Source organism: Dendropsophus ebraccatus, chromosome 10 (assembly GCF_027789765.1).
Source record: "Dendropsophus ebraccatus isolate aDenEbr1 chromosome 10, aDenEbr1.pat, whole genome shotgun sequence".
NCBI classification, from domain to species: domain Eukaryota; kingdom Metazoa; phylum Chordata; class Amphibia; order Anura; family Hylidae; genus Dendropsophus; species Dendropsophus ebraccatus.
The window spans coordinates 36,500,486-36,528,323 of record NC_091463.1 but is presented as its reverse complement, the minus strand read 5'-3'; the positions used below and the strand labels follow the sequence as shown (position 1 = coordinate 36,528,323).

Here is a 27,838-nt window from a genome sequence, read left to right as displayed (position 1 = left end):
CTATACATAGATTGCCGATAACATTGATCTATGCTATGGCAAATGAAAGTGTAAGAAAAAAAAAGTGTAAGGAAAAACGTTTTTAACCTCTTAACGACGCATGACGGATATACCTGTCATGCGGCCGTTAAGAGTAAACAGAGAGGGCTCCCGGCGTGAGCCCTCTCTGCAGCGCGCGGTCCCCGGTTGCTAAGTGCAGCCAGGGACCGCGTGTATTAGCCGTCGCGGCTGATCGTCGCGGCCGGCTAATTAACCATTCAAATGCCGCTGTCAAAGCTGACAGCTGCATTTGAACAGTGAATGTGGCCCCTCTCCCTGGTGTCTAGTGGGGGATCTCCCCCCCACGATGCGATCGCGGTGGGGAGATCCGTTGTACTGAGCCGGCCGGGGGCTCAGCGTCGCTCCGACGCTGTTCCCGGCTCGGCAATCTATTTAGATGGTCTGCAGCAGACCATTATAATAGAGCCATGATCTGATGGATCATTACTCTATTATATACACAGGAATGATCTCAATGGGAGATCAGTTCTGTGTATATAGAAGTCCCCCAGGGGGCTTCATATTACTGTAAGTGAAAGTAAAAAAAAGTGTTTTTATTAATAAAAAATCCCCTCCCCTAATAAAAGTCTGAATCACCCCCCTTTTCCCATTTTACAAATAAAAATAAATAAATAAATAAATAAACAAACATGTTTGGTATCACCGCGTGCGTAATTGCCCGAACTATTAATTAATCACATTACTGATCTCGCGCGGTAAATGGCGTAAGCGCAAAAAAATCCCAAAGTGCAAAATTGCGCATTTTTGGTCGCATCAAATCCAGAAAAATTTTAATAAAAAGCGATCAAAAAGTCGCATATGAGCAATCAAGGTACCGATAGAAAGTAAACATCATGGCGCAAAAAATGACACCTCACTCAGTCCCATAGGCCAAAGGATAAAAGCGCTATAAGCCTGGGAATAGAGCGATTTTAAGGAACGTATATTTGTTAACAATGGTTTTAATTTTTTACAGGCCATCAGATACAATAAAAGTTATACATGTTTATATTGTTTTAATAGTAATGACTTGAGGAACATATATAACAACTAAGTTTTTCCATAGGACACACGGCGTAAAAATGAAGCCCCCCCAAAGAAAATAATTGTGGGGTTTTTTTCAATTTCACTGCGCATATAATTTTTTTCTGGTTTCGCAGCATATTTTATGGAAAAATTCAGCCTGTCATTGCGAAGTACAATTAGTGACGCAAAAAATAAGGGCTCATGTGGGTCTGTAGGTGTAAAATGCAAGTGCTATGGCCTTTTAAGCACATGGAGGAAAAAATGATAATGCAAAAACGAAAGTTAGCACGGTCCTTAAAGGGTTAAAAGCATTAAAAAAACCTTATAACCGCCCCAATAAAAGTGTAAAAGGCCCCCTTGCCCATTATAAAAAATAAATAAACATATCACATACCGTAGTGTTAGCCTGCGGAATTGTCCGATCTTTTAAAATATAACATTATTGTTCCCGCATGGTGAACGGCATCAAAGGGGAAAAAAAGAACGCACCAGGGTTGCTGATTTTATTAAACTATATATCACAAAAAAAAATGTATAAAAAGCAATCAAAATTTTTCTTTTACACCAATATGATATTAATTAAAACTAGACTTCATGGCCCAAAAAATTACACCCCAACCAGCCCTGTAGGTGGAAAAATAAAAGCGCTATGGCTCTTAGAAGGCGGGGAGGAACATTGCATTAATCTGACCTGGACTTTTGTGCATCAAAGGGCTCTGTCTTGAAGGGGTTAATGTCCTCTGTACTGCTGCTGCTTCATAGGGTGTACTATAAAGAGAAAGATAAGCAGGATCCCCTCTTCTGTGTGTTTTACTTTGTGTATTTTTAATGCCACCAAATTTTCCAAATACACAAGCTTCCTCAGTATCTCCCACAGCAGCACTGTATGCATGATATCCGTGATCTAACCATGGCATGGCAGCCAGATTTTGGACATTGTTTTTTGTAACCTGAAACATAAATTTCCAAAAGTTAATCAAAAACATGATATGCTGCATGTATAATTAAAAAAAAAAACTCATCCCATATGATAACTTCCTTTGGTGCCATGGTAAAAGCTTAGAATATATGTCTTCCACATTCAGCTCTAATCCTAGTACTGCCTTACAGTCCGCTGCTGAAGTCAGTACTGTAAAAGTATTTTTAAATTCATTGAATAGCCTGACCTGTAGAAAGTCTTTGACTTACTTTTCACCAGACTAATAAATTTGGAAATTACTTGTATGTAAAAATACTAGTGTCTCTCGCAGGCATACAACTGCTAAAACTCAGTCCCGTAGAGTCCCATCCTTTTTAAAATATCACTTGAAATAAGTGATAACAAACCCATTTATTCTAGTAATAGTAACATCTTCGCAGGGCCGTTTCTAGTGGCGGGCAGGCCGGGCGACTGTACGGGGAGCCGAAAGGGGGGGCGCTGGTGGCACATCCACCCCCCCGGACCTCACCTAACGATGTGTTCCCCCGCCCGGCCGCCCGCCCCATCACCTGCCCAGATCGCTGCCCCATCACCTGCGTTCGCCCCCCGTGTCAGTTACTCCAGGGGCGTCGGATCTCTTGCAAGTACAGTGAGCTTCTGGCCCAGGCAGCCTGCCACACACCGGCCTGGAAGCTCATCGCTGTAGCCCCGCGGCGCCCGGACTTCTCCTCCCTCATGCTTGGCAGTGAACATGTGACGTGATCACATGACCACCACCGAGGTGAGGAGAGAAGTCTGGGCGCCGCGGGGTTACAGCGGTGAGCTTTCGGGCCGGTGTGGGGCAGGCTGCCTGGGCCGGAAGCTCACTGTACTTGCAAGATCAGCTGCCAGAGGGAGACACTGCTGCAGGATCCAGGATCCAGGAGAGGTGAGTGTATTTTTTTTTTATTTATATATTTTCCTCATAATTGCTGCAATGTGGGGGCTACAAAGGGGCCAATACTGTGGAAGGTTACATGGGGGGAGGGCTAGGCTATACTTTAGGGGTCTACACGGGGGGAGGGCATTACTATGGGGGGCTACACAGGGGGTCTATACTATGGGGGGGCTACATGGGGGGAGGGCTATCCTATATGGGGCTATTACTATCTAGACTAATACTATGGGGGGGGAGCACAGGGGGATTATTACTATTGGGACTGCACGGTGGATTATAACTATGGAGGGGAGCAAAAGAGGGATTATTACTGTTGGGGACAGAGCACAGGGGGATTATTACTATAAGCAGAGCACAGGGGGATTATTACTATGGGGGGAGCACAGGGGGATTATTACTATAGAGTGGAGTACAGAGGCATTATTACTATGGGAGGGAGCACAGGGGGGGATATTACTATGGGGTTGAGCACAGGGGATTATTACTATATGGGGGCACAGCAGGGGATCCTATACACAGGGAGTAAGCCACATACCTACTGACTTTACTGCACATGACTCAAAAAAGTGGAAGTTGTTGTAAAAGTGCGGAGCCTAAGATGTTTGTCTGGCAGGTTCTGAGGAGATGAATTGTAGCTGGAAAAAATCATCATGGAGGCCTGGGCCAGAAGGAGAGGAAAAGGAAATTGACACCTCAGATCAAAGAAGACGTCACCTGTGAGTCAGTGAATAATTACTTTTTTTTTTGGAGGGGGGGGGCCTTTTAGCAAGATTCGCCCTGTAGTCCAAATCACCTAGAAACGGCCCTGCATCTTTGCCAAAGAAGATCAGGAGGTCATATTGCTTGGAGAAATTTCCAAATTGTTGATGTGTCCTTAAAGAGAGGAATATTACTTTTACGTCTTGGCAAATCTGAACATTTACCCTGGGTAAACAGCCATGGTGTTAAAGAGGAAGGCAAAAAATATTCTAAAGAAATCTTAGTAAATTTATTATACCTCTCAGCCCAATACAGTATGTAAAAACAAAGGACATTTGGAAAACAAAGCCCCCTTGTGTTTTCCCTATTAATAAGCACAGGAAAGAAGGAAATAGCCGCCTACCAGAGTGGCTCAGCGAAAACGGCTAGCTCCACCCATCTTGAGTTTTTCACATTACAGTGGAATAATTTAAGTTAATGTGTTTATACATCTCAGAGTATTGTCTGTGTTACAAAATGAATAGGTTTACATACAACACTAAATAACACAGATAGATGAAAATAAGGGGAGCACTCCAAATATTAATGTGTTGGTGCCAAGCTGTGTACACCCACGTGACCACCGGTGCCATAGCTACATCCCAAAGAAGAATCACCACAGCACTCAATAAGATAAATTCAAGAAATGGCGTTTATTCCTCCCACATCTATGTAATTTATCTTCTGGAGTGCTGTGAGGTTATTCTTCCTTAGAATCTAGATAGATAGATACCGTTCAAGTACTGAAGAGGTGTGTGCCTCTTTATAGCTTTATTTAAGACTGGCATACGAGAGTGGCGGCCTTAATAAATGTCCCACTAAGTGTTAGGGCAGTGATTGACTCATCTTACACAACAACTAGTGCACAATGTTGGAGAAATACTTTTTTAGCTAAAATGCTTATGTAAGATTTACACCATTACTGGAATCAATGAAAAATTATGATATTATATATTCCATCATTATGCTGCCAAACGTTATCTTTGTTTATGCCATTTAGTCATCTTCTAATGATTTAGGAGTGTAAGGAATTTCCGGGAGTTCTACATAAAATGAGTCTATAATGTGTAGGAAAAGCATTGTCAGTATATGATACATTAACTTTGTATAGATCAAATGTACTGCACAATCACCGTATAACATTATATATGGAATCCAAGATTCTTTTGAATAAGAAAAGATAGAAGAAAGGCACTTATATGCAGGGAGATGAGGTGAGGGCATGTTCCAAACATACATACAGATAACACGCTCACAACACCTATTAGAGCAAAGGGGAGACTTCAGACTGTCTTTAGATGATGTATGGTTACTGCTGCCCGCGATCCAGGCCAGATGTTCACCTATATGAAATAGCAATGGAAAGTTTGGATCGCAAATATGGTGATGTATTCGAAAAGAGACTTCACAGTCATTTAATGGCATAAAAACAATAGGTTCCACGATTGAAGCACATTGTTTTGTGCTATTAAAGGTCTATTAAGTCTCTCGAATACAGCGCCACATTTGCGCTCCACATCCAAATCTTCCATTGCCATTCCCTTGCTATTGCTTTAAATAAGTAATCATGTTGGTTTTCATTATTCAGTTTTTATCTGATTTGAATTACCATTAAGTTGCAATTAAAATTAGTGCAAAAAACATTTGTTTTCTTAATAAAAAAAAATAAAATAAACATTGGTTGTGCATATGTGTATGCGGGAAAATATTCAATATAACTTGTTACTTCTTGATTGAAATCCCTGATCATACTGTGTTAAGGAGTCCAGTGGGCGGTGTCACTCAATGGACTGAACTCCTTAGCTCCTTTTTCTCTATAACATGATGCCGGTAGCTTAGGTAGCATTTCCCCTTTAATTTTGACAACTGTTTGGTGACATTACGTATTATGGAAATAGGAACTTCAGGTTCTCTAGTGTATATTTCTAGCATTGATGTTGTCACAGGTGTTTTTGCTTCTTGATTACGTAAAGAGTTAACAAGTTTCTCCCTTTTTTGTTAAACAATTACAACTCTCTCAGTGCTGTAGAACATAATTATTTCTTTTCTTCAGTGGTGTCAACAATTGTTTTAAGGGCATTTCCTACTGAGAAATTAAAAAAGGATAGAGGTAAATTAGAAAGGACAAATCAATGTGCATATACACCTGCTACACTAACATTCCTGCAGGCGGTGCACTATAAACCATACAAACAATACAGCTTTACAGACACTGATTGAGGGATAATGGGGGGGGGGGGGTGTAGGGAGGGGAAGTGACCGACCCAAAGCTTTATTGACAACACACATAAAGGAGACAGGGAGAATGAGAAGGGTGTTAGTCTCTCCTTCAACCATATCTGTACATATAAAATAGTCTCTAAGCAGGCTGTGGTATTCCAGAATGGATATGCTCCTACTTTTCAAAATGAGGCTGGTCCTGGATAGCCTATAGTATAGGTATAGCCTATAGCAGTTCATAATGTGCTGCGCCTCCTTGATTGCCCGAACAGTATGATTCTTTCTTTCCAGTGAAGCTTTGCCAGGCCTATAAGACTCCACATGCCTACATTTGTGCCCTCCTCAAAGAGAAATGTAACTTACTCATTCCTCCAACAAAACCCTCTCTGCTAGAGAGTCCTCTTTCTTCTGGAGGAGATTCTAGCTTGACATAAAATCCTGTCATAATTCAAGGCTCTCAAAGGTGCATGACTATGACTCGTAGGGATGCTATCTCCAATTGGTGGCAAGTAGAGGCAAGCCAAAAGTGTGAGTTTGGCATTATTGGGGGCTCTTCCGCTAGGCCTCATAATGATTTTATTTCGAAATTTCGCACTGATTTTATTTAGAAAGGTCTGGTTAAAACTATATACTGTATAATATATATATATATATATATACTTTATATATATATATAAAGAAGGTGCAACAGCAACCGACAGGTGCAGGGGCTCACTGTATATACTCCTCACCGCATACACACGGTAAACACCTGCTCTGTATATATTAAAAAGTGAGGATCTTAGCAAACTATTTGATCAAACAGAGTGTACCATGTCGCCATGTTAAGGCGTCCTCGAGACATGGTCTAGCATTTTCACACTAGCAATGGCTATTATGTTTCTTTAGAATGACAAAATGCGAAAGTGTATGAATTAATAGAGTAGAAATAAATAATATTACATTCCAGTATATCGAGCACAGCCAAACAATATACACAAAGTAATATATTGTATTATGTCAAGTGAAAAAATACCTACTCATAGTAGCATACCTTTTTAATTTTTTTTTAAATCTTGAGGAAAAAGCTTCATGGATGTAGTGCAGGGCCGTGATTACTACGGAACTTACGCAGTACTCCCTTCTAAGAAATCCCGGCCGCAGTGTATACTATGGGGGAGATTTATGAAAGGGTGTAAATATACACCTGGTATAAACTTTCCACAGGAACCAGGAACTGCTGCGGGCAGTTTACACAAGGTGTATATTTACACCCTTTTGTAAATCTCCCCCATAGTATACACTCCGGCCAGGATCCCTAGTGGCACTGCAAAAAAAAAGATATGTCAGTTTTCTGTGGCCGCACACTCCATTGTGTGCAGAGAAGAATTCGAATGCAGGAGCGCGCAAATGTGTCAATATCCGAATTCAGCGGCAGTGAAGATCATCCAGCCGGTACTGCAGTACCGGCCAGGATAATCTTCTCTGACACCAGCCGTTCCGTGATCTGGCCGGGTCACGAAACGTCCAGTGTCTTACGCCATGTGAACATGGCCGTATGGTGTTGTTGACTGTAAATGAGAACACGTGGTTTAATATGCAATGCATTTTCTGCTTGTATTACTGCATCTCTGTATCACATAGATAAGGAGTCCACAAATAACATAATTCCGGCTTGTTTGACTTGTAGATGAAATTAACAGAATCATATCAAAGAATATGTTCCTTTATATTTTCCAGCCTTTGAGGGACTTATGGAAAAAGAACGTATTATATGAAAATAGACTTTCACTATATGACTTGTGTCCACTGTAACCAAACAGAATGTCATGGTAGAGAGATAGCGAATATCAGTTGGCAGTGTATAGTAATATAACTTATCATATATCACATATCCTCACTGATCCATTAGCATTCTTTTTCAACCATTCTGGTCCATAAGGAATAGTCACATGTAGGGATTTTGCTGAGACTATGTTCCAAGACACCAGTGATTTGACCATTCATAAATCTAAGGCATTCCAATACTTATCAGCCGCTGTGTGCCCTGAAACAGAGCTCTCTGCTGCTGAGACAGAGATGGCAGCAGAGAGCACTGTGTCAGGCTATGTTCACACATTGTAACGGCCAGTGTCAGAGAAGATCCTCCCGGCTGATACTGCACTGCCGGCCGGATGATCTCCACTGCAGTTGAATTCGCATCCGAATTTGCCGTGCCATTGTCTGCATTGACAAGTTTTGACTTGTCAGTTTTTTGCAGCGCCAAGAGGGGTCCCAGATGGAGTGTATACCATGTGTATACTGTACAGGGCCGGTTTTAGACTAGATGTGGCCCTGGGCAAAGTTGAAGGTGGGGCCCCAAATGCTGAAATATTTTAGCAACAATTTAAGGTCCCCATACATTTTACGTTTTTGTTGGTGGTACCTGTTGCTACTGGTGGGTTCGGCCATCAGTGTAAGGTGTATGGGGCTCTCTGGAGAGTCCTCTGACAGATGATATCAGTGGACATAGGGGGTCGAGCTTGATTGAAAATCAATGCCCAACATCTTTGTTCTAAGAGAGATAAGCCGCCATCAGATCTGTATGGCTATGGCTTTCCCCTCTCATAGAGAACACAGGAAAACTCAGATGTGCGAAATTTCTGTGTATGGGGAGGACGGGACCAGATGGGAGAAATAATTGTCAGCTGAAGGATTGTTCAGCCAGCAGTTATTGGAAGCGTATGGACACTTTTAAGGCCGTATTACACATCCTGGTATTCTGCAGAAGTGAGTGCCAATCTGGTAGAATGGAGCTCGCTTAGAGAGCCTACTACAGCAAAAGCTATGGAGGAGATTTATCAAACTGGTGTAAAGAAGAATTGGCTCAGTTGCCCCTAGCAACCAATCAGATTCCACCTACTTAGAATCTGAGTAATGAAAGGTGGAATCTGATTGGTTGCTAGGGGCAACTGAGCCAGTTTCACTTTACACCATGTTTGATAAATCTCCCCCTATGTGTATATATACAGTATATCATTAGTGATGTGTGTGCAATCCTGTATATAGTAAACAATAAAGATATATACTACCTGATCACGTTTCCCGGTGTCCTCACAGAGCGATAGCGTCCTGATTCGGACAATTTTCGCTCCATGTATTAGGGCCCTTACTCAGTTCAGAAGGTTACATGTCGGGACTGCCGCTACATGTCAGGACTGCCGCTACATGCCGGGACTGCCCCTACATGTCGGGACCGCCGCTACATGTCGGGACCGCCGCTACATGTCAGGACTGCCCCTACATGTCAGGACCGCCGCTACATTCTAGGAATGCCACTACATGTCAGGACTGCCGCTAGTGGTGTAAACACAAGAACTATTTATATGAATTGCTTTAAAAAAATAAATTTAAAAAAATCACTATAATCAGGACCAAATATTACCTCCATACCGTTATTATAGAAAACACACTATATATAGGCCAATATTACCACCATAAAGTGACCGCCCCATAATGACTCTATATACGCTATATACAGACCAATATTACCACCATAGAGTGACCACCGCATAATGACTCTATATACACTATATACAGACCAATATTACCACCATAGACTGACCACCGCATAATGACTCTATATACACTATATACAGACCAATATTACCGCTATAGACTGACCACTGTATAATAAATGACTCTATATACACTGTATACAGACCAATATTATGTGTCTGTCACCCTATGGCTGTACTATTGGTCTGTATATAGTGTATATATAGAGTCATTATGTGGCAGTCAATCTATGGCAGTAATGACTCTATATATACGCTATATACAGACCAATATTACCGCCATAGACTGACCACCACATAATAACTCTATATACACACTATATACAGACCAATATTACCGCCATAGATTGACCACTGCATAATGACTCTATACACAGACCAATATTACTGCCATAGACTGACCCCTGTATAATGACTCTATATACACACTATATACAGACCAATATTATGTGGCGATCACTCTATGGTTGTACTATTGGTCTGTATATAGTGTGTATATAGAGTCATTATGTGGTGGTCACTGTATGGCGGTAATATTGGTCTGTATATAGTGTCATTATGTGGTAGTCAATCTATGGCAGTAATGACTATATATATACGCTATATACAGACCAATATTAATGCCAAAGAGTGACCACTGCATAATGACACTATATACAGACCAATATTACCGCCATAGAGTGACCACCACCTAAGGACTGAATATCACCTTATTTTTTTCTCAATAAAATACACCGTATTGCCTTAGTGATGTCATCATAAGCTATACATAGGAGCTGCAGCAATTACATAGGACTGATGAGAATGGCTGCAGCTCCTATATACAGTCTATTCATCTCAACACTTGGAGTCAGCAGTGCTTCTTATACACACACACTATATATATATATATATATATATATATATATATATATATATATATATATATATATATACACACACACACTCACACACCCATGAAAACAAACTGTACAGATCCAAACCATCCAGTCCATACACTATACACAGGACATGTAACACACACTACATTCATCCATTATACACTTACATTCATACACATTACACACTACATGTACAGAATACTTACCCCCTCTAGCATGCTGGGTGTAGTGGTGAATCCCCCTCATGTTCCTTGCAGCAGCAGCAGGCTGTCATCCGCAGCCGTCAGCCCTCTCCTCCATCGTCCCGACAGCTCCACCAGAGGAGAAAGTCACGTGCAGTAAGAGGAGCTGGAGGGAGGGGGAGGGGGAGGGGGAGCAGACACCGAGACCAGCGTCCTGCAGCCTCTGCGTGACCCCTGATAGCAGCAGCCAGGGATCACTCCCAGACACTGCAGGACACGGTCTGTGCTCTCCTCTCCACTGGAACTGCGGTAGGGGACCCCTGGGGGATGGGGGCCCTGGGCATTTGCCCTGCTTGCCCCCCCCTAACGCCGGCCCTGTGTATACACTCCAGCCAGGATTCCATAGAGGGCAGCACAGTGTAAGTTCAGCGTTAATCACGATCGTTGTTTAAACGGCCGTGATTAATACTGAACTTACGTTGTGTGAACATAGCCTCAGACTGGAAAGAATACACCACTTTCTGCAAGACATACAGCAGCTGATAAGTACTGGAAGACTTGAGATTTTTAAATAAAAGTAATTTATAAATCTACATAACTTTCTGATACTGGTTGATTTGAAAAATTTTTTTTAAATCAACCTTGGATGATAGGATATTTTTACATATTGTTATAAACTGATTCCATTTTTAAAAAAGTTTGATAAACAGACATTATTACAGCAGATATAGTATTTCCATCAGTCTTTTTTCAACCAAAATCAGGAGTGGAACTGACAGAGCAAAATTATAATGTAATATAATATTCTATTATAATTTTGCCCTGTCAGTTCCAATCTTAGTTTGGTTTAAAAAGACTGACCAAAATACTGACGTAAATACTATGTGTGAACATAGTCATAAGGGGACATTTATTAAGTCCAGATTTTTTTTTACGCCGGGCTTACAAATGTCCCTGGAGCTCAGAGGATTTATGTAGAGGTGCTCTAAGTCCTGTGTGCATGGAGCACTTCCATGTGAATAAATTGAAGCCTACGCCAGCTCAGAGCTGGCGTAGCTTTCACTAAATGCGGCGCACGCAGAGGCCATACCCCCTCTGCGTGCTGTGGCACCCTCCCTGTAACGCCCCCTTCCCGCCCTACTGGGCGCAGGAGGTGCAGATGGGCCCGATGCAAAAGAAATATTGGCAAATAGACCATTTGCGAATATTTTTACGCCAATCTAGCTCATCTGCGACTAAAAAAGGCATTTTAGCATTTTAATAAATGTCCCTCATTGCGTGTATTTCAACTTTTGTGATATTAGAAGAGGAACTTACAGTGAGAAGAAAAATGTTTTTTCTGTATGTCCTGCAGGAAGTGGTGTATTCTTTCCAGTCTGGCACAGTTCTTTCTGCTGACACCTCAGTCTGTGACAGGACCTGTCATCCAAAGTAGCAGCAAGTCCCCATAGAAAACCTCTCCTACTCTCCAGACGGAAAAGAATACACCACTTCCTGCAGGGCATACAGCAGATGATGAGGTTTTTTAAATAGAAGTAATTTACAAATCTCTGGCACCAGTTGATTTAGGCTATGTTCACACTACGTATGAGACCGGCTGTTCCGTGACCCAGGACGTGACTTAAGTACCGGCCGGATGATCTGTCCGGCCGCAGAGCTCTGATGCGGGCGCATCAGCGCGCGCCCGCATCAGAGCTTACCATAGCCCACAGTGAAGCAAGCGTCCGGAGCCGCTCGCTTCACTGTGTGAACTGACAGGTCTTTCTGGGGCCGGAATTCACTGAATTCCGGCCACAGAAAACTGACATGTCCGTTTTTTCCGGCGGCGTATGGGATCCCGGCCGGAGCGTATACGATGTGTGTACGCTCCAGCCGGGATCCCATTGTAAATAAGGCATTGTTCCACACCGCAAAACTACGGCTGTAGTTCTGCAGCGAGAGCAACGGCCGTAGTTTTACGTTGTGTGAACATAGCCTTAAAAGAAAAAATGTTTTGGTGAACAACCCCTTTAAGAACATTGTCCCAGCATTGCAACGCTAGTGCTATTTAGCGGGAATGAGAGTGGGGAGAAATGAAGAGCATGTGTTGTATACTGCACTAAGGTTGCGTTCCAAAAGCTTGGAATGGAACATAAACAAAAATCAAGTATTAAGGAAAGACTGAGACGTTTCTTTTTACTGGCAAAACTTGACAGCTATCTTACTGAATGTCAATGAAGAGAGGTGGGAGATTATTCTGAACCTTGGACACCAAGTCAGCTTATCCCACCCCTTGGACCTGTTTCGATTTCGTTTAACATAATCAAAGCCTTCTCAGTTAGTCATGGACGAGCTCTCTATCAGCATCTTCCCTCCAAAGTACCCCTCACATCTAAATAAACAGGCAGTAATTCAGCAGATTTGGTATTTGCTGATTCCCACAGGCCGCTCCTTCCATTCTAACAACTGCTTTCCTTCCTCGTAAAGCTGTCAGCATAGTCACTGCACTACTGTAGAAGAATGTCTCCCCTGATCTATGTTTATACTCAGCACTTCTCCGCACTGCTCTTCCTGACACAGATATAATTAGAAGCGAAAAATTAAAAGTTTGATGGAAACCAAATGACCTCATGCAGAAGGCAGTCGGCTCTGATGACTACTTTACTGGAATGCTGCGAAACACCAACAGACTAAATTGCTCTTCATGTATAGTCACCGTTTGCTTCTTAGAAACATCTGAGGATCCAGAATATATATATATATATATATATATATATATATATATATTAGATATTTAAGAAAGAGATGAGTGTGTGTACACTGTATAACAGACAGGTGCAGACAGACTACTTTATACATCCTTTTTATCCTTCTTACCACATGCCAAGAATCTGTCCTGCCCAAGAAACATTTCCCAGGTCTCTGATCACACTAAAGAATCGGCGCCTAGATTGCCTGCGGAAACTCCCTGCGCTTGTGCACCTCCACTCCCCGTGCCTCTCTGCTTAAAGAATTTACATGTCAATGCTTTGAGTAGAGAGACGCGAAGAGGGGAGGAGCACAAGCTCAAAGAGATTAAAGGCAGGATTCGGCGTCAAGTACGTGTCGGAGGTTTCTGCACAGAATCTCAGCGCTGATTCCGTGTGACTGGGCCCTTGGTAAAACTGTATCACTCTAATGTCACAGGGTAGTACTGTTTGGCCGCTGTTCCTTACTCCAACCACTAGATGTCACTCTCGCACAGCTGCAGAAAACACTTAGGTGTAGCTACTTGTCAATTCTTTGGGTGGAAGCTCGAATTCTCCTGCGCATCCGCGGCTGATTATTCGCATTGATTCCGTAGTGTGCACGTACCCTAAGACTCAACCAGCCAAGCCACACCACAGGCCTCAGGACACCCACTTTATGCCACATACAACCCTCCCAGACTAATGGCAGACACATGAACCTCTACATTGTTCTTCAATAATAGTCTATGCTGCACTATATAAGCAAAAGAAATCCTTGAAGGTTTTTTTTTCAATAGTAGTTTTATTATAATAAAGAAGAACTAACTTAGATAAAGAAACATTGGATCCTCCTTGTGTAGGTTGCAGATAGATAGGAGATAGATAGATAGATAGATAGATAGATAGATAGATAGATGACATATAGATAGATAGATAGATAGATAGATAGATAGATAGATAGGAGATAGATAGATAGATAGATAGATAGATAGATGATATATAGATAGATAGATAGATAGATAGATAGATAGATGACATATAGATATATAGATAGATAGATAGATAGATAGATAGATAGATAGATAGATAGATAGATAGGAGATAGATAGATAGATAGGAGATAGATAGATAGATGACATATAGATATATAGATAGATAGATAGATAGATAGATAGATAGATAGATAGATAGATGATATATAGATAGATAGATAGATAGATAGATAAAATGTATTTATCTCCAACATATTCCACAGCACCACTCAATTCCAAGAATACATAAAACATTACAGAAATACACTTTGAATATCTATCCTGTATCTCTCTCTAACAAGAAGAGTGAAAGCCCTTCTCTCAGGAGCTTACAGATGGATCCATATCACTTTATGATGGACCCCCACCTTCCCAGTTCCTTTCACAGCAAGTGGAAAATCTATGATGTCTCAACAGAGTTTGAAAAGCACTTCAGCTTCTTTATTTTAAGAATTAGTGGCGGACCCATCAGGCAGACCCCTACTGATCTGGAACATATCCTAGCATTTCGCTTTCACTTCTAACAGTGGTTAAACCCCTTTTATTTTAAAACCAAGAATCTGTTTAAAATTATAAACAGCTGTGGCTCCGTTCACACCTGCAAGGTTTTGATATGGCCAAACAGGCATAATTTTTTTTAAGGAATCCACAGCAAAAATTAAAGGCTGAAACTCATGTTCGACTGGACCAGTGATCGGGCAGGAATAGCTCAAAAATTTACACCTGCTTCATCTGCAGGTGTAAATTTTTGTCTGGATTATGCCTGTTTCCAGACGTAAACCTTGATAAATAAAGCATGAGAGGCCACACTTCCTCCCCACCTTGCCGTTCCACCCCGCCTGCCCACCAGGCAATCGGGGGTTATGGCTGGCCTATATCACAAAAAAGGCCACAACCTGCTCCCTCTCCATGGCATACGCTGGGGCGCATTTTTAGTAAATGTGCCCCTAAGTGGATTTTAACACTGCTCCCAACCCTTCCTAGCAGCCTAGTCAGAATGGCCTAGATCAGTGTTTCTCAACCTGCGGTACGCGTACCCCAGGGGGTACGCGCCGCAGGCTGAGGGGGTACGCCGGGAGGTGGGGGAAAAAAATATTTTGGGTGCCGGGACACTGCTATCACCCAGCAGTGTCCCGGCACCTATCCCCGCCGCTGCTCTCACATCCTTCCCCCAGCAGCCTCACCAGCTTTCTGTACAGGACATGGTGAGGCTGCTGGGGGAAGGATGAAGTCCGAGGATACAAACCAGCAGCCTCTCAACTCACTGTCTCTGAGGCCCTGCTGGTCCGGTCGCCTGCGGGGACATCAGCCTGCCGCCGCCGCCGCATCTCCTCTCCGCCGGGTCACCTCAGGCAGCCTGTTCGGGATTCGTCCCCAGGCTGCCGCATATCCTGCTGGAGCCCCCGGCTGGACGCTGCAACCCGATCCGGCAGCCTCACGCTCTTCCCCCGCGGCTCCCGGATCGGGTTGCAGCGTCCAGCCGGGGGCCCCAGGAGGATATGCGGCAGCCTGGGGGCGAATCCCGAACAGGCTGCCTGAGGTGACCCGGCGGAGAGGAGATGCGGCGGTGGCAGGCTGATGTCCCCGCAGGCGGCCGGACCAGCAGGGCCTCAGAGACAGTGAGTTGCGAGGGGGTAGTGGTGCTACCCCGCCCGCGGCTCCTGCAGTAGATTGTGGACCAGGATATGGGGCGCCCCCCATGTCCACCTGCCGCCGCTTCTCCCCGGTCTCCCCTACGGCTGACGCTGCTTCTCTCCGGTCAATCAGTGGTTTGTAGACCGGGAGATGGGGCCCCCCTCGTCCTACGGTTGACGCTGCTGCCTGTGGAAGTGGGGTGCCCCATCTCCCGGTCCACAATCCACTGCAGCAGAAGCCCCCGGCGCACCACTACATCATCACCTCTCTCCCCCCTCCACCTCCTCTCTACCCCCATCATCACCTCTCTCCCCCCTCCACCTCCTCTCTACCCCCATCATCACCTCTCTCCCCCCTCCACCTCCTCTCTACCCCCATCATCACCTCTCTACCCCCATAATCACCTCTCTCCCCCCTCCACCTCTTTTCCCTCCATCATCACCTCTCTCCCCCTCCACCTCCTTTCTACCCTCATCATCACCTCTCTCCCCCCTCCATCTTCTCTCTACCCCCATCATCACCTCTCTACCCCCATCATCACCTCTGTACCCCCATAATCACCTCTCTCCCCCTCCACCTCCTCTCTACCCCCATCACCTCTCTACCCCCATCATCACCTCTCTACCCCCTCCACCTCCTCTGTACCCCCATCATCACCTCTCTACCCCCATCATCACCTCTCTACCCCCATCATCACCTCTCTACCCCATCATCACCTCTCTACCCCCATCATCACCTCTCTACCCCCATCATCACCTCTCTACCCCATCATCACCTCTCTACCCCCATCATCATCTCTGTACCCCCATAATCACCTCTCTCCCCCCTCCACCTCCTCTCTACCCTCATCATCACCTCTGTACCCCCTCCACCTCCTCTCTACCCCCATCATCACCTCTCTACCCCATCTTAACCTCTGTACCCCCATCATCACCTCTCTCCCCCTCCACCTCCTCTGTACCCCCATCATCACCTCTTACCCCCCCCTCCACCTCCTCTCTACCCCCATCATCACCTCTTACCCCCCCTCCACCTCCTCTCTACCCCCATCATCACCTCTCTACCCCCATCATCACCTCTCTACCCCATCTTAACCTCTGTACCCCCATCATCACCTCTCTCCCCCTCCACCTCCTCTGTACCCCCATCATCACCTCTTACCCCCCCTCCACCTCCTCTCTACCCCCATCATCACCTCTCTACCCCCATCATCACCTCTGTCCCCCTCCACTTCCTCTCTACCCCCATCATTACCTCTGTACCCCCATCATCACCTCTCTACCCCCATCATCACCTCCCTACCCCCATCATCTCCTCTGTACCCCCATCATCTCCTCTGTACCCCTCCACCTCCTCCCTACCCCCACCACCTCCTCTCACCCCTCATCACCCATCACCTTTTCTCACCCCCATCACCGCTCTCCTTCTCTGTCCTCCTCTCTCCCCTGTCTTCCTCTCCCCCCTTCACCTCCTCTCTCTTCCTCTCCCTTCTTCACCTCCTCTCTCCCCTGTCTTCCTCTCCCCCATCACCTCCTCTCTCCCCTGTCTTCCTCTCCCCCATCACCTCCTCTCTCCCCCATCACCTCCTCTCTCCCCAGTCTTCCTCTTCCCCATCACCTCCTCTCTCCCCTGTCTTCCTCTCCCCCATTCACCTCCTCTCTCTTCCTCTCCCTTCTTCACCTCCTCTCTCTTCCTCTCCCTTCTTCGCCTCCTCTCTCTTCCTCTCCCATTTCACCTCCTCTCTCTTCCTCTCCCCCCTTCACCTTCTCTCTCTTCCACTCCCCCTTCACCTCCTCTATCCTCCTCTTTCCTTCTTTTCCCCCTCAGACCTTACTCTCCCCTTAATCTCCTTGTGGCTCAGAGGCTGGAGAAGAGAGGAAGACCCCTCCCCCCCCATGGGCGGATAACGTGAGTATGAATTTTTTTTTTGTTTGTTGGGGCAGGAGGGGGAGGGAGTAGAAGGGTGGGCATTACTATGGGGGCAGGGCAGGAGGCATTATTACTATATGGAGGGTCATGGAAGGGGATATTATTTTTAAATGAGGGATCCTAAATACGGGGACAACCCACACACCTACTCACTTTACAGCGCATTACACCAAACAGCGAAATTATTACTGTATGGGAGCCTATAGGTAGGAAAAAGGGAGGGAAGTTAAAGGAAAACTGTGACGCCTAAGATGTTTGGCAGGTTCTCTGGCAAGAAGTAAATTGTAGCTGCAAGAAATCATCATGGTGGTCTGGGCCAGATGGAGAGGAAAAGGAAAAGTGATATATGGCTACATGGGGAGGTATCTGGCTATAGAAGGAGGTATATTAACTACATGGGGAGATGTCTGGCTACATAGGGGAGGTATCTGACTACATAGGGGGAGGTATCTGACTACATGGGGAGATATTTGACTACATGGGGGAGGTATCTGGCTACATGGGGGAGGTGTCTGACTACATGGGGAGGAGGTATCTGGCTACATGGGGGGAGGTATCTGACTACATGGGAAAATATCTGACTACATGGGGGAGGTATCTGGCTACATGGGGGAGGTATCTGACTACATGGGGAGATATCTGACTACATGGGGAGGTATCTGACTACATGGGGGGAGATATCTGGCTACATGGGGGAGAGATATCTGGCTACATGGGGGAGAGGTATCTGGCTACATGGGGGAGAGGTATCTGGCTACATGGGGGAGAGGTATCTGGCTACATGGGGGAGGTATCTGGCTACATTGCAGAGGTATCTGGCTACATAGGGAGGTATCTGACTACATGGGAGGAAGTATTTGGCTACATGGGGGAGGTATCTGACTACATGGGGAGGAGGTATCTGACTACATGGGGAGGAGGTATCTGGCTACATGGGGGGATATCTTGCTACATATAAGGGGTATCTGGCTACATAGGGGAGATATCTGGCTACATAGAAGAAGGCCTCTTGACTACATGGGGGAGGTATCTGACTACATGGGGGAGATATCTGGCTACATAGAAGAAGGCCTCTTGACTACATGGGGGGAGGTATCTGGCTCCAGGGGGACATATCCATCTCTGTGGGATATATCCCACCTGCTTCTCTGGCACCCGGTTTACTGACGGCCTGCTCAGCCAATCAGTGCACAGTCCCACCGTAGCCACTGATTGGATGAGCGGGCTGTCAGTGAGCTGGGAGCCAGAGAAGCAGGTGGGAGTACAGGGAGGTAAGTATGATCTGTTAAGGGCCGGCAGCTAATTAGGTAAATAGGCAGCGGCTACATTCTCGCAGCAGATTAAAAATCCTCTGTGAGAATGCAGAGCCATAGGCCATAACAGTACAGAGTATCGCAGTGGATTTTGCTGTGAAACGTACATGTAAATCTACCCTGGGCAATGTTATTAATGGATGGCATCGTTGGGGGTACTCGGCTGGAGCATCTTGTCGCATGGGGGTACTTGGCCTGAAAAGGTTGAGAAACACTGGCCTAGATGGTGCGTTATTTACTGGGAAAAAAACATCCTGCTTCCTGAATCCATTGATGCATCTCCTCTTAGACTGTATCAACTGGACAAAATGTCTTCAAGTGCATGACAAGAGTCTTTTTATAAGGTAGCAGGGAAGAACATTTTCCCCTCTCTTATTCAATCTGACCAAACCAAACAGTTTATCTACTGGAGATCTATCTGGGTGCATATTTTTTTTTGTCAATTAGTGTATTTGGGTAACTTAGTTAAAGGCAGTTTTCTAGGCTTTCTGGGGTGGCTCCTTTCTTCTAGAATAAGCGCTGCTCTTGTCCTCTGGGTGTGGATTTTGCAGCTCAATTTCATTGAAATGAATGTAGCTAAGTTGTCATACCACACATGACCTGAAGACAGGGGTGCGCTGTTTTTGTATGAAAGTTTTCGTGCTCTTTCTAATCCTGGATAATCCCTCTGACTAATAGAACAAATACTAGAGAGCTAAGTATATATCTTTATAGATGGATGCTATTATATGATATGTTCGTGCAATAAGTAACACGGAAAAAGTGGCTAATATATAAGTACAGTGGTACCTTGATTTAAGAGTAACTTGGATTGAGAGCTCACAGTTTTTCATAGTCTGCATAGTGGGGTCTACAGCCCTGTACTCTGACCCAGGAAGAATCCCTCACCTCCAAATCATAGCAGATCCACTTAAGGCTGGGGCTCACATCAGGGGACAGGACTGTGGAGGTAATCTCTTCATAGCTGTAACCCCTCTCTCCCCGGACAGAGAGTGCTGCATGTATGTGCCCACATATGTCCTGCTTATTCCTTCATACTCTCTGCAGTCTCTGTTAGTCCTGATTGGTCCATGCTGAACACACCCCCTTCCCCATTGCTGTCATGTGACCACACAGACCTCTGACAGCAGCCCTGCTTCTCTATTCTAGCCTGTTGTACTACACTACTGCATTATGGGGATCTGCATCTCCATTCTGTATCTATAAACTGCTGCTGTTTTTTAAGGCTTATGCACTTTACTATACATTATACTCCACATGCTGATTGCTACAGTAACTTATAATATGACATACTCCGCTGTTTCTAAATATTTGTTTCATTAGTTTTACATATTATTCCAAATACAAAATCATTATTTTTGGGGTGTGGAACCAATTGTCTGCATTTCAATCATTTCTTATGGGAACATTTGCTTTGGTTTAAGAGTGGATTTGGATTACAAGCGCCATCCCGGAACGAATTATGCTCGTAATCCAAGGCACCACTGTACAAGTAATACAACCTTTGTTCTGCATTTCTCTGTAGTAATGAAAAAAAGATTTAACATTTCTCCACTTTCCACTTCCATAATAAAAGTCGTCTATAGGAATCTTGACAGACTGTATAATCACAACGGTTCTTCCAAGAGCTCATCAGCCTGTTTTATGATACCTTCTATCATCCGCCAGCATGAAGAACCTTTACTTGTATGATATGGATGTTTCTAGTTATTGGAATAATCTTTGAATTTATAGCGTGTCGGTGTGGGAGTAATAGATATAATATTCTATTACACTGTCCTATTTAGGATAACTTGGTTTGTCTGTAGCAGACTACACATAAACAGTCTTCAGACTAAACATCATCATCTTTTTAGCTTAAACAACTGTGTGATGTGTAAGACGTGCGTGCGTGCCATCTATTGGAGAACTGCTATGTGATGTACAAATCTGATGTAAGCAAAATAGGGAAAATAAGGAACATCATACATGCAGATGTTCTCACTCTCCTGTCTTTGCTATAAGGTATCTTTATTCCCTTCATCCCCTTTCTCATATAATTACTATATGTCATTAGCTTTTTACTGTTGTCATTCAAGTCTTATGATTAGTTTTGAGCAAGCACTAAAAGGCTCAAGTGCTCATCACTCAAGTCAACCATTTTCAGTGGAAGATTCAGTCACTTCACCAGGTGCCCCCTTCTCAAGAAGGTATGTGCAAACAAAATTTACAAGAATTTGAATGAAAAACTGCAATATATTACTGCGTGAGATATAACTGATGGCTAAACCATCGTTTAGCAGTCGATTTAAGGTGTATGGCCATCTTTGTGGGAGCACCACGATCAAGCTCTATGGAGCACCCTGAAGCTAGCTCAACACTACTTATGATTCTACAATCATCATCCCTTTATTGTGTCTTAAAATAAGCTCTATACACTGTATACCAATTAGCTCTATACCATCACCATCCCTTTATTGTGTCTTAAAATAAGCTCTATACACAGACTAGTCATAACACTAATACTAATGCCAAATTGTGCCTTAATGCCACCTCTAAGGTGTTTAGCACCAAGACATTAGCAGCAAATCCTTTAGTTCCTGTAAATTGCAAGGTGCCATCCGAATGGATTTTTCCATTACATCTTATATATGCTCAATTGCATTGAGGTCTGGGGAATTTGGAGGCCAAGTCTACACCTTAGTCATTGTCATGTCCCTCAAATTCCTCAAGAGCAATTCTTGCAGTTTTGTAGGGTGTTATGAATAGTGAGAATCACTCGCTCATTCTTTTCTTCCTGTTTAGTAGTTTGGATTTGATTGGCTAGTCTCATGGCTGCGGCAGCATCCCGTGCTCTGGGCCGCCGCCGCACCCTTTCACCGAGCGCTTCGCCTATTCGCGCTCATGCTTCATCCCGCTCTGGCCGTTGTGGACGCGTGCACTGGCTTTTGCAAATTTAAAGGCCCAGTGTGCCCCTAATTGGTTAACACCTAAAGACATCCTCACTATAAATATGTGCACATGCTTTCGGTCCCAGCTCTGCCTGTGCTTCCTGCCCGTGGTTCCCACCTGTGGTGCCTGTTACCTGTGGTCCCTGTCTGTGATAGCTCTCTTTGTTCCAGCCGTGAATCCTACTGTGTTCCTGCCTTCCTGCCTGCGTGTCTCTTGCTGCACCTCAACCGCCTCCACTCCCTGGTGCAGCTTACGTCATCGCTAGCGGTGGTTCAGTGGATCCACTACTCCTTTCACTACAATTAGACTCTCTTCGAATATCCCTGAGCTTTGCAGTGGTGTGGATTATAACATATGCCCTGTGCATTTTAACTCTTCTTCACTCAGTTGGTTTTTGATTTATACTCATGAAGTTCATGCATCTGTATATTGAAGTTGTTTATTTCAGCTTGTGTTATTGCTGTAGTTTCTATATTAAGTATCTGTTTAGACTTTTTGTCTGTGAGTCCAGATTGTTAGATTCTTAGTGTCCAATTGTTTGTAGCAGAGTCAGTTTTGCATTAGAATTTTTCATTCTTGATATTCTCAGGGACAGCAAAGGTTAAATACGCAGTGATAGATAATAGATCAAGGGAAAGATTTAGCAATAGTCTTTTATTGTTTTGGGTCCCATTGTCATTCAGTTTCTGTCATCTAATGGTGAAATTAGCAAAACAACAGACACAAAAATATATAAATTAAAAAAAAAAAAACGCTAATTAATATACTGTATTAAATCAATATACACCATATATAAGGTCTTAAAGGGAAGCAACCACTAACATTGCACTTATAAAGGCACTGCCCAATAAATGTGGTCATAACCTTTCCTACCATATCTTCCTCCTGTAATCTGGTAGCTTTATGTGCGGGAAATATGACTTTTAATGTAATTTTTTTGTAATTTACTTTATTAAGCTATATAGTTGCCTTCTGTTGGAAACGTTTAACTAAAAAGTCACCTCCTGTGAATCCTAAAGAGTCCATTTCTATGCTAAATCCAAACACAGCAGCATACAACATATCAAATGGTGTAAAATATCCTACAACTCATCCTACTGGGAATGTTTTTGTTCAACTATTATACTTGCAGCAGATAACACAATATGTTAATAACAGATGGGTTTTAAAAATGTTTATATGCAACATGGAGGGTTACCAGAACTCCACACCAGTCCCAGTAACTCATCTACTATGTACGTTTTAAGCATAGGAAAAAGAAAGCTTAAAACTGATTTATGTCCAATAAATTCTATATTACCTCCACCCCAGTGTGCATTTCGCCTTAGCTTCCTCAGGGGTGGTATTTATTGGATTCCATATACCTGAACTTTTATCAGAAACGGATGAGTGTTTCATTACAATTTTTGAGGCTTTTTGAGTAAAGTGTTATCTGCATGGTTGGGTGATCACTCATTTCGGTAGCTTATTGTTTGTCTACTAATAGCATTTACGTCAACAAAATACACCAGAAGGAGATAAGTATGAAGTATCTGAGTAGATCAATAAAGGAAAAGAGACTGTCCATGTGAAAATAACAAACCTGTTGTGACTTGCTTTGGCCTGGGTCAAAGAGAATTAATACAACCTCATCCGCATTGCGAGGAATAAAAATTAGATATTTTTTTCAAGAGACTAGAAAGTCTTACATCATATTATTGGAAAACAATTTTCTAAATACAAATTGAGCCTCCAAAGAAGAGATATATAGATATCAGATAATAGGCTCTCTCACATAGATGAAAGTGGTATGCAGGGGCATCAAGACACTACTATATATAGTAGTCTATGGTAATATAGGAGTTAGATTACAGTAATTACATTGTTGGAGCAGTGTTAATTCCAATATCCTTGCTGGTCAGAGGTAGTGAAAGCGTCAATGGAACATCCTTGGTGGTCTATGGTCATGAAGATGTTACAGTGGCGGTCTGGCTACTTCAAATATTTATAACAGCTCATAAAGAGTGGAAACTATCAAAATAAATAATATCTTACTACTGTGTATGTAACAATGTAACTATCTTTATCTGATCTTCCATGACTCCTCTTCCAAGACTTAACTGGATCCTATTCACAGGTAAAAGATGATGAAAAAGTTTATGCTATGTTCTGGAAGAGCAATGGTCTATATAATGACTTTTTTTTTTTTTTTACTGATAGCGCATGTGCACATTATAAGGGGTTTCCCTGTTCCAGAAAGTATACTTGAAAAATAGAAATGCCTCCTTTGAATGATTCAGTAAACTTTCATTTCATCTTTACAGGATCCTACGCAGGAACAAGATAAGCAAAATTCAGCAAGGAGCGTTAACCCAAATGAACAAACTAGTGGATCTGTGAGTATAGGGAATTACATCTCACATTTATTTAAAGAGAAACTTAATAAATTGGTGTAGAATAGCACAATGTATCTGCAAATCTTTTTAGGCTTATTTAAAAAACTTAAATGAACTAAATTAATATAGCTGGGGTATGTGGCCTTATGTATGTTATCTTATAACACATACAAGATACCAGCTTATGGAGAACCTACTACTACTGGATATTGGTATTTCATATTACACTTTCTGTTTGGTGACATTTACAGTTACACATAATCATTTCAGCTCTTATCTCTTCTATCATATTCTTAGTGGCTGACAAGTTTCCATGCAATGGGCTAGTATAGGACAATTGTCAAATGTTTTGGAGCCTTCCACAAGCTTCTCACAATAAGCTGCAGGAGTTTTATCCCACAAGTGGAGTCAGGATTGTAGGTTTTCAGTGCTTTGTTGGTTTATAGATATAAGGCCAGGGCTTTGTCATTGTCTCTCCATTACCTTCATGTTGATGTCCTTAAGCCATGAGCATGTTGATATACAAGTCATAAGTGACAAACAGTGGACATCATGCTAGAAAGAGAAAGGGGAATACAGCGCACGGCGCACATAGTGTAATTCTGCAGGGTAGGTTGGTGTAGTAGTGAGTGATAGAAAATTGCTCACCTTTGCGTGTCGTGCTACGAGCCCGACACCGCCAGATGCTTTAAACGCTCGCTGCCCACCAGGGGTCCGACTAGGTCGGTAGAAGAAATCGGTGTGCAAGATCACTTTATCCAGGCAGGATACGTGGTGTACTCTGGTGTCCGGCGCTGAGCGGATTTTCCAAAAATTTCCAAGGAGATGATGGAGTCGTAGGATGCAATAAAGTAGTTTAAGATTTTAATACTACGACTCCATCATCTCCTTGGAAATTTTTGGAAAATCCGCTCAGCGCCGGACACCAGAGTACACCACGTATCCTGCCTGGATAAAGTGATCTTGCACACCGAAACAGTGGACATCAGTCACTTTTTGTATTTTTAGAAACTGATTTAAAAATTAATTAAAAAAAATAATTATTGTGCACAGTACTGCACTGTAATCATGTATCATATAACGTCACAGAAACACTTTAAGCTTAAAAGAGCACCTCTTAACCTGGAAGAATCAACATGGCTATGCTGAAAAATTACAAGGAAAAAGAAACCATGAGAAGGGGCATTAGAATAGATTGAATTGGGAGTGAAGACACTAGTCGCAACACAAAGAATAACCTATTATGTTGTATCCATTAATAGCGATCTCTCGGTCAACCAGATTGCGGACTTGCCACCATCACTGTTCACTAACTTGCAAGAACTGCAACAACTGTGAGTATTGCCCATTGAAAGGTTCATTTATAGTAGTTTAATTTTACAGCACTACAAACAGGAATACAAAGATAACAGAAGGATCCAGTGTGAGAGAACAGTAAATGAGAGAAAAGCATAGAACACCCATCTCTATATCAATAAGCCCCTTCCATGTAAGGAAAGGCAATATTAGTGTCACTGTCATTTAAAAAAAAACTTTTGACATGTCATAGAGACATGTCAAACTTTTTGATCCGTCCGGATTTGAGTGTTCAGACCTGTACTAATTCTGAGAATCAGCGGGGAAAGGACCGTGCTGCAGCTCCTTCTCACAATTGGTATGGGTCTGAACACTCAGACCCAGACTGATCAAAACTTTTGACATGTCTCTATGACATGTAAAAAGTTTTATGAATGACAGTGACTTTTTAAAGCAAAACCCTCTCTCCCCTTTGAGACACACTGTGGTCCCCTGGTGTACACATGCTATCAGCTGATAACCTAGTTTTGAGCTAATTACACATACAAGTAATACCTCGGTTCCCGGAAAACTTGGTTCCCAAACACTTTGGTATTCAAACAAAATCAGGGGAGATAACTGTCAGCTGAACTATTGTTATTGAGGTGTTCGGGAACACCAAGGTTACAGAAGTGGAGAGAAAAGCAGGAGCGGGTGGCTGTTTGAATTTGCCACTCCGCTCGTGCTTCTCCCCGCTGCGGAGAACACCTGTTTGGCACGGGGATTCCCTTCTTTATGATGGGAGTCCCTGATCCTTTACAGGGTTTCCCTGCAGCTGTAAGAAGTAGAAGCGGCGCAGCCATCCACTCCTGCCTCTCTCTCTTCCTCTGCTGCAAGGAATACCTATTTGAAGCTGTGATTTCTGCCCATTATGACAGGAATTGCCGCACCTTCACAGTATGTTCTCCGCAGAAAAGGCAGAGAGAGAGACAGAAGTGGGTGGCTGTTTGAACTTACCGCTCCTGCATCTCACGGCTGCGGGGAACAGCTCCTCCAGACTGCCCCAGCTCCTGGAAACATCCTCAGGGCTTCCGGCACCCTCTGCACCGCTCATCTGGAATCCGCCTGCCGGAGCGATCCCCAGGCAGCCGCTGTTTTCCCCCACTGTGAGGAACAGCTCCTCTAGCCTGCCCCAGCTGTTGGCACCCATCTCCAGGCCATTGGCCTCACAGGGAAGAAAAGCTGCCTTCAGGGGACACCCCGGCAGGCGGATGCTGGATGAGTGGTGCGGAGGGCTTTCAGGAGCTGGGGCAGGCTGGAGGGGCTGTTTCCCACAGCTGTGAGACACCGGAGTGGTGCAGCAAGTTCAAGCAGCCGCCCGCTCCTGCCTCTCTCTCTGCTCCTTCTGCGGAGAACGCCCTGTAACAGAGCAGACCGGGAGTTCCCTGCTGCAGAGGCAGAAAGAGAGGCAGGAGCAGGTAGTTGTTTGAACTTGCCGTGCCACAGTTGCGGGGAACCCCCTTGTAAAAAAAAGTAGGGATTTCTGTCATAATGATAGGAAACCCTGCTGCTTTACAGTAACTAGTGGTGTAAGATGCACCTCTACTTACTGCTAGTCATTACACTCTGTGGGACCTGCACTCTGCACCTGACCAATGGACTGTAAAAAACAATTAAAGACATTTACATTGTTCCCTTTGTTGACACACAGCTGGGATCTTGAACTGCTCGGTTCTGGAATAGCCTTCCAGAGCCGATTATGTTTGAGAAAGGAGGTATTACTGTACTGCATATCATATGTTGCGTGCACATTTGGCTTTGTCTATTAACTTCACACTTTGCAGTCTTTCTAACCCAGGATGCGTAAACCTGGCCTTGGTCATAGGAAATACACTTTGCACAGCACGCTGGGGTTTAATTTTATAATTTTTCTATTTTATAGAAATCTTTCCTTCAACCCCCTGGACCACATTCCCCACAATCAGTTTGATCTGTTGACCAACCTGCAGTCTCTGTAAGTAACCTGACCGGCTGTGACATAGTGGTGATTCATCCCAGGGGAATTAATCCAGATGTATCGTGTTCTCGACAAATCTGTCTCCATAGCAACTAATTCCTAATTTTAAAAGTCATTTTCTGTGTCAGCTATGTCACAATATTAGA

At 43.7% G+C, this 27,838-nt stretch overlaps 1 protein-coding gene across 3 annotated transcripts in view; it reads left to right on the top strand.

Moving 5' to 3' along the window:
* LOC138766232 (relaxin receptor 1-like) overlaps positions 1-27,838 on the top strand; it is a 194,877-nt gene that overhangs the window by 153,958 nt on the left and 13,081 nt on the right. For all 3 annotated transcript variants that reach the window (XM_069943654.1, XM_069943656.1, XM_069943655.1), the window contains exons 11-13: positions 24,329-24,400; positions 25,663-25,734; positions 27,618-27,689. In XM_069943654.1, coding sequence (XP_069799755.1) covers positions 24,329-24,400; positions 25,663-25,734; positions 27,618-27,689 — 216 coding nt within the window. The remainder of the gene's footprint in view (positions 1-24,328; positions 24,401-25,662; positions 25,735-27,617; positions 27,690-27,838) is intronic.